This window comes from Podarcis liolepis (genome assembly GCF_965112155.1).
Source record: "Podarcis liolepis genome assembly, chromosome: 10".
NCBI classification, from domain to species: Eukaryota; Metazoa; Chordata; class Lepidosauria; order Squamata; family Lacertidae; genus Podarcis; species Podarcis liolepis.
Genome location: NC_139562.1, coordinates 52,268,563 through 52,281,053, shown reverse-complemented (window position 1 = coordinate 52,281,053; position 12,491 = coordinate 52,268,563). Strand labels below are relative to the sequence as shown.

Sequence of the window (12,491 nt, the reverse complement as noted above, 5' to 3'; positions counted from 1 at the left end):
AGTGTTTTATATATATATATATATATATATATGCTTTCGTAGATTTTCACGGGTACAGGAATGCAGGTTTTGGTGTCTTCGGGTGTCTTCCCGTGTAAGAGTTGGGGTGTCTAGGCGACGTTTCGACGAGGTCTCACTCGTCATCTTCAGGCTGGTGAGTGAGACCTCGTCGAAACGTCGCCTAGACACCCCAACTCTTACACGGGAAGACACCCGAAGACACCAAAACCTGCATTCCTGTACCCGTGAAAATCTACGAAAGCAAATATCTCACCTCTACGGGGAGGAAACCTTCCAGCTGACAAGAACCTACGAGAAACTAGAAATCCGAAGAGCCACCATCTTATGTGATCTCTTGTTCCTACGCAACTGCCGAGACAACAACTTAATTCCCACATGCTTCCAACTTAAATTCCACTCTAAAACCCCAGCTACCGAAAGGATCCTGAAACGAACTGAACTATCCCTAATCAGAAACGAAATACATAAGAAAAGATACCTACTAAACCAAACCAACAAAGATCTGCTCACTCTTCACCTCAAACTCTGTAACAAAATCCACCCTGCACTCTGGGACAAATGCAAACAACTAGCCGTCTGGAGAGCTGAAACTGAGACCTCACATAAGACAGACAGACACACCAACAAACTCCACAAACTAGAGAAACGCCAGAAGCCCAGCCACCCTCCACAACAACCCATGAAACAAACAGTACATAACATATCAGACAGGATCCTCACCTCAACTGAAACCAAAGTACTCTCCAAAGGTTTCAACTTTGCAGTCGCCCCGAGACGCATCCCCACGGAAAACATCATATGCGGAGTCGAAGCTAGCCTAACCAAAATCAACCCAGATGAAGCCAATAAAATCAGACTTGAAGTCACCAACATCCTCTGCTCCAGCAAACCACCCAGAAGCAATTTACACAAAGAAGAACAGAAAGCACTCACCAACCTGAAGAAAGACAACAACATAATCATTCTCCCAGCAGACAAAGGTAATGCCACTGTTGTGATGAACACATCGGACTACCAAGCAAAACTATCAAATCTACTCCAAGACCCTACCTACCAACCTATAAAAACAGATCCCACCACCTATCTGGAAAAAACCACCAAATCCAAAATAAAAGCCTCTCCTATCAGTGAAGAAATCCAGCTAAGAATCATCCCCAGAGAAAAATCATCCAGATGCCCCAAACTCTACGGTCTCCCCAAGATACACAAAGAAGGAACACCACTCAGACCAATAGTCAGCTCCATAGGCTCACCTCTACAAAATCTCGCTAAATTTCTCGCTAAGCAACTTCAGCCCTATGCAGAATCCATCGCTTCACACGTTACTAACTCCTTCCAGTTCATAGAAACAATAAAGAAGCAAAACCTACATCCCGATGACCTACTTGTGAGCTTCGATGTTGTATCTCTCTTCACACAAGTGCCCATTAATGAAGCCTTGACAGCCATTCAAAACAAATACAATCCCCCCGAATACATCCTGGACCTGACCAACCACTGCCTAACCAACACGTACTTCATCCACAATGGACAAAGATACAAACAGATAGAAGGAGCACCTATGGGATCACCCCTCTCACCGGTCATCGCAAATTTGTACATGGAACACTTTGAAACCAATGCTTTAGACAAGTCAGAACACAAACCCAAACTTTGGCTCAGATATGTTGACGACACCTTTGTAATTTGGCCACACGGGAAAGAAAAACTAGATAGCTTCCTCACACATCTCAACAGCCTACACCCCAAAATACAATTCACTATGGAAATAGAAGCCAACAACCAACTTCCCTTCCTTGACGTCCTAATCTACAAAAAACCTGATGGCTCCCTAGGACACACTATCTACCGGAAAAAAACACACACCAACCGCTACTTACATGCACAATCACACCACCACCCTGCACAAATAAACTCCGTAGCCAAGACTCTCATCTCCAGAACCAAACGCCTGGCTGACAAAGACCACTTGACAACTGAGTTACAGAATCTCTCAAATGTGTTAATCGCCAATGGATACCAGCAAAACAGGGTTACGAAGCTAATGCAAAAAGAAACACCCCCCAAAAACCAAGACACAGAAGAAAACAATGGCATGGCCCTCCTTCCTTATATCAAGGGCACTACAGATAAAATTAGCAAAATCCTCCATAAACACAATATCAAAACAGCCTTTTGCACCAACCAAAAAATAGCCAATATCCTCAGAAACCCCAAAGATAAAATCCAGTTGGAAAACCAAGGGGTCTATGAAATACCCTGCAAAGTCTGCCCAGCCACGTACATTGGACAAACAAACAGACGAATAAATGCACGTATCGCAGAACACAAGAATGCCGTCAAAAAAGAAGAAAAAACTTCCTCTCTTTTCCAACACATGAAAGAAACAGGACACGAAATTAATTTTGCAGATTCCAAATTGCTCTTTAACATGGAACATCACCACAAGAGAATAATCATGGAAGCCATCGAGATAGAGAAACACCCTCACAACATGAACAAGCGTGACGACACGTCCCGCCTGCCGGACATCTGGAAATTAGCCCTCCCCACAAAAACCGACACCAGAACCAGAGGCACACAGAACGCCATCACCAATCAACCACACCAGACCCAAACCCAGACCCTCTCCACAGATAAATTACAGACACCATCCAGTAGCCAAACCATAGTGGCACCTCCGGATGCTGCACCCCCCTGCAATCCCTACACAGATCTGGCTGGCACAGGGCACAAAACCACAGCTCGCCCCTATACACGAAGCCAAGCCAGAGCACAACTAAGTGCAGTACAACCATCTTCTCAGAAAAACTCTTCACAAGCTCAAGAGGTCAAGACACGAAAGCTTTAGCAACTAATCCACACTTAATGACCCTCCTAAGTGGTACTCAGAATATCACTCAAGAAATCACTCAAGATATCCCTCAAGTAATTAAGGAACAAAAGAAGAAAAGTCACACTAACCTGGGAACTTCCTCTCTGCCCAGAACGTCAGAGGCCATACACCACACCCCCTCAACAGTATTTATAGGAACTCAAACACTGAGATCCTGCTCTGTTCCAGTAACAAGAAGCCGAAAGCACCAGCCTGAAGATGACGAGTGAGACCTCGTCGAAACGTCGCCTAGACACCCCAACTCTTACACGGGAAGACACCCGAAGACACCAAAACCTGCATATATATATATATATATATATATATTCCACAAAACACAACTATCAACTTCTTTAGTATCCAAAACAAACACGACACACACAAAAATCTGCTACAAAATTGCGCAGGAAATTCATAGTAAACATAGTAAACTATTGTCTAAGCACCAGAAAGTAACATATTACAAAGGCCAATAGACGGAACACTATAAATTCCACCCTTTTAAGTAACATGGTTGATGTGGTTTTGACTTACTTTAGTTGCAATATAGTGCAACAGTATCCCTCTAGATGCCAATAAAACAATAACACTGGGGAAAGCATAACAGAACAACTAACAAAGTGGAATTATGTGTGGATGGTCCACAATCAATCAATCAATCAATCAATCAATCACTAAAACACTATTATTGCATCAGTGACCCACTCTAGAATACACCTGCCAAAAACAAAACCATTCTGGCAGAAGAACAATAATTAAAACTTCTTAGCAGAGCCTGCATACTGGAAAGACTCTTGGTTATGATGTTTCCACACTGTGGTGTAGACCAAGCAGAATGCCTGATGGTCCATTGCAATGATACTTTGCTGCAGAATTATCACAGAACAGCTTGTTAGAGTCAGTTTCTCAGTCTCCATTAATGTTCAAAAGTTCTTAGGGATTATAAACTGAAGGAAACTGCATACCAATCTGGTAATCCCAACCTGTTTTTGTGATCTTAAACTGCTTAGTAAAAGTAATGCCATTTTAATGCTGGATGTTGTATTTCTTTTGATGGCAACAGGCAGTTTGAAATGGTTGTTCCCACAGAAGATTCGGTTATCACAGAGATGACGTCAACTTTAAGAGACTGGGGAACGATGTGGAAACAACTTTATGTGGTAAATGCACCATGTGCCTATTCTGGAAACAATTTTAGGAATAATACTTATTTTTCTAAAGCAATAAAGTGGTTTTATTTTATTTTATTATTTAAAAAAACAAATCGAAGTATTTTATTATTTAAAAAACAAATCTAAAATGGTAAACCAGTTATTTCATAAAAAATGTTAAAAGCCCTGTGTGTGGTCAGTGAGTTCAGCTTTAATAATGTTGGGGTGGGACAGGGAAAGAGGGTACCTGGATGAAGTTCTCTGATTTTCCCCAAGCTGATGATTGTTGTTGCCAGGCAAAGTGTGGAGATAATCTTTTGGGTTCTCCAGGCATAGTCATAGTTCAGCAGCCATAATTCTAAACATAATACTAGCGTGAGAATTTAGTTGTGGGTAAACCACAGAGCCTAGGACTTGCCGATCAGAAGGTCTGTGGTTTGAATCCCCGCGACGGGGTGAGCTCCCGTTGCTCGGTCCCAGCTCCTGCCAACCTAGCATTTCAAAAGCACGTCAAAGTGCAAGTAGATAAATAGGTACCGCTCCAGCGGGAAGGTAAACGGCATTTCCGTGCGCTGCTCTGGTTCGCCAGAAGTGGCTTGGTTATGCTGGCCACATGACCCGGAAGCTGTATGCCGGCTCCCTCGGCCTATAAAGCGAGATGAGTGCCGCAACCCCAGAGTCGGCCACGATTGGACCTAATGGTCAGGGGTCCCTTTACCTTTACCTACCATGCAAATCACATCCTTTTATGTATATAATGCTTGTTCCATAAGGAGACATTTAGGTGACAGCTGCTTTCTTGCAAATAGCCCAATTCTTGTTCCATAAGGGGGCCTAACTGTGTAAAATTCCATAAACTCCATAAAACTCCATAAAAATTGCTCTCGTGGTTTAAAGCACACACACTCACTCACCAAAAATAGACCATGGAAATGTCTGTTTCAGCTGAATATGTAGGTATGTAGGCAGCTAAATAAGAATAAGAAATTAAAATTGAAGTCAGTTGGATTAATTTTAGGAGTGAAGGTGAAGACTAGATAACAAAATGTTAGAAGTAAACCTGGCCTTTTTTAAAAAAAGTATCTTGCATGTTTGCACTTTGAGTTGAGATAAAGCAGATTTTTTTACAAAGAAAGAAGCCTGCTTTGATGCACAAAAGTAGCAGAAAGACTGACCTTGAATTCTTGAACATAACAGCCTAAACAGTACTTGCACAAAGCTAATCTAACAGATTTAAAGTGAAATCCAATGTACTACCAACATTAAAACGACACAGTGCCATTGGTGACTTTAAAATATTCATTCCAATCCATATGAGAGTCCTTAGACTATAATCCTTCTATTCAATAAAGTTTATTGGAATGACTAGAGCCCATTTCAGACATTTGCCTTGCTTCCTGATAACAGCCTATAAGCAGCAGAAGATATGGGATTGTTGTGTGTCCTTACTGTAGATAGAAAAATATCACATGTAACCAAGACATATGGGGTGCAGAGAATGGGAACCATCTAGTTTTCTTCATCCTTATTCATGCTATAAAGGGTAGAAGGAAGGTAGTAAGTGGGCACCTGGCACTTTGGGGTCAAGTTCCTTTCTCTGCATTATGGTAGACATACATGTAGACATGATCAAGCCCAAGTCATTGCTGAGACAGGAGTGCGAACATGCTGGGAATGTGGCCTTGGAGCCACAGCAACCATCCAACTGCTTGACCTCACCCCCCTGAACAAAAGTTTTATATGTCAAGATAAGGAGGCAAACTGGGAGTGCGAAGGAGTTTGAGGGGTAGGCATCAAGCCTATTACAAGACTATACTTTACACAGTTACAGAAAAAGATGTACAGTCCGAACTCCACAAACCCCGAAATGAGTGTTCCGGTTTGTGAACGTTCTTTGGAAGCCAAACGTCTTACAGGGCTTCCGTGGCTTCTGATTGGCTGCAGGAGCTTCCTGCAGCCAATCAAAAGCTGTGCTTTGGTTTCCAAATGTTTTGGAAGTCAAACGGACTTCCGGAATAGATTCTGTTCGAATTCCAAGGTATGACGGTATATATATAAGTTTCTGCAAACCGAGGAACAGAATACCCTAGAGAAGCAAAGGTGTTGTTTGTTTTATTTTGCATTTTTTAATCTCTGTACCAAACTTCAGAAGCCTAAGAATCTGGTTTTATATATATATTTGACAGAGAAATGAAGGGGATCTCTTTCACCGACTATGGCATATAATGAATGAAATCCTAGACCTACGACGGCAGGTGCTTGTCGGCCATCTCACCCATGATAGGATGAAGGATGTCAAAAGGCACATCACTGCTCGCTTGGACTGGGGCAATGAGTGAGTAAGAGATGATATACAAAACCAATTGCGTTTTCCTCCATCTGTTGCATTTATTTATTACAAGGCAATTAAAAGGAAGCAACATGAAGAGCAGGCAGCTTTTACACAGGAAGATTTAAAGGGGGGGCCAGTCCATCACCATTACTGATGCTCGTGAAAAATGTATGTCCTTTTAGCTGCCTTGGGAAAAGAAATGGTCAGTCTCCGGGAAGCCTCTTGTTTAAGTGAAAGGCAGGTCTGCACACAAGAGGGAAACTCTCATCCTGTCCCTTCCACCTGTAGCTTTATGCCTTTCATTTCATCTCCATCCCTGACAACAGTGACTTTTCTGCAGTGGAAAACAGAAGATGGGAAACAGTCACACCTTGACTGGAACTTCACTCAAGGGTTTTGGGGTTTTTTTGCTTCTGCTTGTTGTCCACAGTTTTCTTTATTTATTCCGGCAGTTTATACACTGCTTATTTACAGCCTTCTAAGTGCTGTACAGGCAACTTAACAATGCGATGATGATGATGATGATGATGATGATGATGATGATGATGATAATAATAATAATAATAATAATAATAATAATAATAATAATAATAATAAACAGTTAAACATTAAAATCAAAGTTCAGTTAAAATACCTGCTGAAATAAAAGCCTTAAGTATGAAGTGCTGCCTGCTCACCCTGCTGTCATACTTCATCCAGTTAGATGTGTGCTCTCACGTCACTGGAGAGTGCAAATATTCCATGCAACGGAGGAGGATTGCATAAGGCTTTCCCACCATTTGGTACCTGCCCAAGAGGTTTCGAAAGACCTTCACAACCATCTCTGTATGTGTATTTACACACATCCCCTAGCAGCATGCAATTCCCGCAAGGGCAAGAGACTCCAGTTCCCCTGGATTAGTGTATGAAGGGGCCTTCACAGTCGTGGTGTCCTCAAGCATTATTGTGCATTTATATTTGCAATATTATTTATTAAAGTGCAACAGAAATTCCTGTTTCTCTTCTTCTACTGGTGCCTCCAGCCCCCCCCCCCCGGTGCCATCAAAATCAGCTCTGAAGGGTTAGAGGAGCCTCTGGAGCAGATTTTGGGGGTTTGTGAGGGAGGAGAGGAAACAGAAGCCTATTGCACAAGTGGAACTCCAATTGTACAACCTAGTCTCATTAATGCTTCTTCTTGACTGCGACCACAAAACAGCTGAGTGTCTTGCACCAGAATTGAGTTTCATTTGGCCATGGGCACAGCCAGATTGCTTTCTGTCTGTATGGAGAATCTCAATTTATAAACGGCAAAATAAAATTCCACAAAGACAGAAGGAATTCAGAAAACCGTTGCCTTTTGCTCTCATCTGAATATTTGCTTGCAGACATACAGTAAATCAACATGCCGTGTTAAAGTTTTTATAGCAAACAAGCCTTTGTGTTTCTGTGCTTGCTAAACCCGTGCCATATCAAAGCCTTTCACTTCGCTTTTACTAAATGCATAATACCGTCACCTATTTCGGAAATGAAAAATTCATACTGTTATGTGTTGACGCTGAATGTGATCTGAATGTTGCCAGGTAAGCCTCCCACTGATCTTGACAGCACCTTGCAGGGTTTGAAAAAACTAACCAGCTCATCTCTATTCTAGACACGACGCTGTAGGAAAAAATAAACACAGTGGGCTTCTCTCATCTCAAAATTATTTGGGACAATGGCAACAGAGGCTGAAAGCACCTAGGCAGTTGCATTAAAGTTCAGGATTATGTTCTTGCAGGGAACTGATAGGACTAAAGTTTCTTAGGGAAGTTTTTAATGTTTGATATTTTACTCCGATTGATGTTTTAATTTGTTGGAAGCTGCCCAGAGTGGCTGGGGCAACCCAGACAAATGGGAAGCATCCAAGTATACAATGATAATGATGACTATGAGAGGTGCCCACTATCAGGAACCTGTTTTGTGCTTTCTTTGCAAATGAATGGCTGCTTAAGCTGTAAAACAACTGTAAAAGCAACTGGCTCATCCATTCTAAAGATCCAACAAAAAATAAAATTAAAAAAACCCAAATGTACCCCTGTTTCTATGCCATTGTTGTAAGCACTTCTGTATTATCTCCTTCCTGTGTTGTCATCTATGAGGATTGCTTTGCTAGGGTTTGTTGCCTTTGTCTGAGCACATAACACGTAAGGGGCTTGCATGAGAATCGATCATTTACTGCAGTGCACATTAAGCTAGAGAGCAGGCAGAGAGTGAATAGAATATGGAATAGAATATGGGTGGCAGTAGAGTATATGTGGTCGTATTTCACAGGGGCTGAGACTGGAGATAAATCCAGATAATAAACCATGCATAGGGATGCTCCTACATGAAAGCAGAAAGTTTTGCGCAGATTTTGCCTCTTCCTAGAAGCGGTTTGCTCACCAGTTGTTTTAGAGGCAAGGCGGCAGGCGTCTGTACATATTCCTGGGAGAGCTTTAATCTTCTAAATTAAAGGAGCTGCTTGTACAATTTGCAAACCAAAGATACTTAAGTGTTTCTGATGCATCGCAAGATTAGGCAGGTGAGTTATTCAGATTTATGCCATCTGCTACCTGATTATTTCTTCCTCGGCATTTGTTGCACCACTTGCAGAACGAAGCCTGGATAAAATAACTGGCACATTCCGAGGCCTTGCAGCCTCCTTTCTCAGTGCAGCCCCTTAGACAGCCTCCCAAATTGGGCCTCTCTAGGAACCTGTTCATGGAGGGCTGTAGCTGGGGAGTAATCCTCGGTGTACTGGAAGACAGAGATCTCCCCTCATGCAATAAGCACATTGTATCCAAGTTTTAGAAACAAGAGCACGGGCAGAAAAAAGATATAGGACAAACAGGGACTGCCTATACCCTGCAAGGTTGCAAAGAGCTGATAAAGCTTTGAATCTGAATCCCACACCAAAAGCTAAAAAATGTTTCCAAAACGTATATTGTTATCATTTCCGCCCTGGCAATCATGACCTGATACTCTCCTCCATTGCATATTGTGCTACTTTCTTATAATAGAAGGATAGACTTGTTGAGTTGGAAGAGACCCCGAGGGTCATCTAGTTCAACTAGGGATTTCAACTATTAACGTCTAATGTCATTATTTGACATCTAATGTCCTTGTTTTGACATTTGCAATCCAGTATTTTACATCCAAAATAAGTGCTAGATTAGAAAATAATTAAGTGTACGACTGCATGCAAATACTTTGAACATTAGGGTGGGGTATTGTTTAGAGGGTTTCCCCCCGGCTGGGGCAATATTTAGTTTTGAATATGCATTTATTATCCGACTTAACATTGGTGTATTTTGTTGTCAGACTTGGTCATGAATTCTCAGCAAGTTGTTTAACTCTGTTGGACATTTGTTCCTATGAGATGTTTTCGTTAGTGCATCGCTTATACGACTACTTAAATTTTCTTAGGCTTTGTAACGGTTGCAGAATTGTGTGAAACGTTTTGATGTTGTGAATCACCTTGATCATGGTTTCCTGTGGGAAATCAGCATGCAAATAAATGATGCTGGACAACCATTAAAAGCTCTATATAAATGGGATTAATAATAATTGTTTCTAATAATATTGCGCTGGATGCATGTTTTGCAATCACGTGGAACAAAGTGCTTATTTATTTATTCATTTCATTTCATTTCTATACCGCCTGCCTCTTTTGCAGCTGTCAATGGATGAAGAGAATAAGAGATCCTAACAATGCTTTTAGAAGGTTCTAGCCAATGTCCTTTACCAACCAGACTTTCCATATTCCCTTGCAGACAACTAGGACTTGACTTGGTACCAAGAAAGGAATATGCTATGGTGGATCCAGAGGAGATCAGTATTACAGAGTTGTATAGGCTGGTACGTAAATTTCCACTTTCCAGTTCTCTAAGCTTGCAATCCTATACACCAGGGATGGGGGCCAAATAGAAGTCTCCATGCCTCCTTAACTGACCCTCTGGAATTTTCCAACGCTACACCCATTTCCCCAGGCCAGACCACTTTTAAGTCCTACTTCACCCCCTCCATGAGTGTTTTTGCCTCTTTGGGAAGCTTCCAACCAACTCTGATAATGCCTCTTGCTTTCTTGTAAGCTACCATGTGTGCACTGGAGTAAGGATGGGATATAAAGTAAAAAGGGAGTGAATAAACTGAACCTCACTATTTACTAGATGCAGCAATTGGTGAACAAGCTCAGCCAGAACATTTCAATCTTTTTCCAGTATTACCTAATGAAAAATCAAATGCACATCACTGATGACTGAGGTTAAAAATAAGATCTGGTGGAGAAAAATTATGTTTCAGGCAAGAGAAAGGTAAAAGTAAAGGGACACCTGACCATTAGGTCCTGTCGTGACCGACTCTGGGGTTGTGGCGCTCATCTCGCTTTATTGGCCAAGGGAGCCGGCGTACAGCTTCGTGTCATGTGGCCAGCATGACTAAGCCACTTCTGGCGAACCAGAGCAGCACACGGGAATGCCATTTACCTTCCTACCGGAGTGATACCTATTTATCTACTTGCACTTTGACGTGCTTTCGAACTGCTAGGTTGGCAGGACAGGCAAGAGAACGTAGCCTTATTTTCAGCATTAGTCTATGGTATGCTGAATTTTATAAAATACAAAATTGCAACCTGACTGTGTATTTCTGTTGATGGCCATATGTAGATGGAGCACCGTCATCGCAAGAAAGACACACCTGTCCCAGCAAGCAGCCACCACCTCTTCGTTCAGATGAAGAGTCTGATGTGTTCCAACTTGGGAGAAGAACTAGAAGTCATCTTCTCACTCTTTGATAGCAAAGAGAACCGACCAATCAGGTAGTTTCATTGAAGAAAGCAAAAATGTTCCTTCATGCATTCTTGTCTTCATTTTGAGAACAAAGAAATTTTGCCTTGCATGTATTGACTCTTGGGTCTTAGGGAACCCATAAATGTAATCCTGAATTTGTATTTTTATTGTTGTTGTCTAACTTTTTGAATTGGAGTCTGAGCCACTGAACACATTGATCCAGTTGGTATATGAACATAGGTGGCTACTTGTTTTCCTTACTGGAAACGACCACTGATGGATACATGGGGTGATCAACACATGGGTGTTCAGCTCCAATTTTTAACGTGGTTCTATTTCATCTTATTTATCTAGATATTTCTATATCACCATTTGCCATTGTTGCCTCTGGATACTGGTGATTTGCCATCTAGTTTTCCTTTGCTGCTGCTGCTTCTCCTTCCTTAATCAGTTGGATAATTGATCCCAACAAAGTTGGGAGTTGCATAGCAAGTAAGGTGTCTTTGTGATGTTGTGCAGTTCAATTATGCTGAATAAATGTCACTACGGGCAAATGAGTGACACCACTGATTCCAGATTAGTCATCGCGGTGATTGCGACAGGTCAGAGCTCAAAGTGAACAGGATGATATAACAAATGCTAAATACCAATCAGATTTTGCCCTGATGTCATAGAGGACAGGTGAATTCAGTGTTGGGTTAGAGCAAGTCGGTGATGAAATGTTGTCAAGGCAAGCAATTTTTCAGTGCTGCTGATTTTCATGAATTGCTTTCAGCACAGCCCTGTGCTCAGTTTCATTGACATCAATGGGATATCTTCCTGAAAACATTGTTAGGATTAGCCTTTATTCAGCCACATCTGAATCCAACCATTACCAGACATACAGTACCACTATCTAATCACTCAGTGATACAAAGTTTTGTGTTGACGGGGGCTGATAAATTCATTGCAAGGTGTTTACTTTCTTACGTATGGCAAGTGCTGCTTAGTTTTATTTAAAACTCACCTTTACATTAATACATCAAAATTTGCTAGATCAGAATTCCTGGAAATAGCAGTTTTGAATAGCTAGCTAACCAAAGTGACTGTTTTCCATACACTATAAAAACCTGCGAAAATGGCTCTTTCCTTCCTGCCAAGCTATACTTTTCGAAGGTGAAGAAATGTCTCACCATTATGTTATGAAGAGAGAAGAAAAGAGACCAGGTTATATGGCACAGAGGTTATTTCCAGAGTGCAGGGCAGCCTATGCTGGCTGGGACTGTTGTGCAAAGCTACTGAAGGACACCAGGTTGGCAAAAGCTCGTGTTGGGAAATCCATAATTCTT

At 41.7% G+C, this 12,491-nt stretch overlaps 1 protein-coding gene across 8 annotated transcripts in view; it reads left to right on the top strand.

Moving 5' to 3' along the window:
• DOCK4 (dedicator of cytokinesis 4) overlaps positions 1-12,491 on the top strand; it is a 244,474-nt gene that overhangs the window by 87,358 nt on the left and 144,625 nt on the right. For all 8 annotated transcript variants that reach the window (XM_083463219.1, XM_083463220.1, XM_083463216.1 and 5 more), the window contains exons 5-8: positions 3,960-4,056; positions 6,234-6,382; positions 10,150-10,234; positions 11,041-11,192. In XM_083463219.1, coding sequence (XP_083319345.1) covers positions 3,960-4,056; positions 6,234-6,382; positions 10,150-10,234; positions 11,041-11,192 — 483 coding nt within the window. The remainder of the gene's footprint in view (positions 1-3,959; positions 4,057-6,233; positions 6,383-10,149; positions 10,235-11,040; positions 11,193-12,491) is intronic.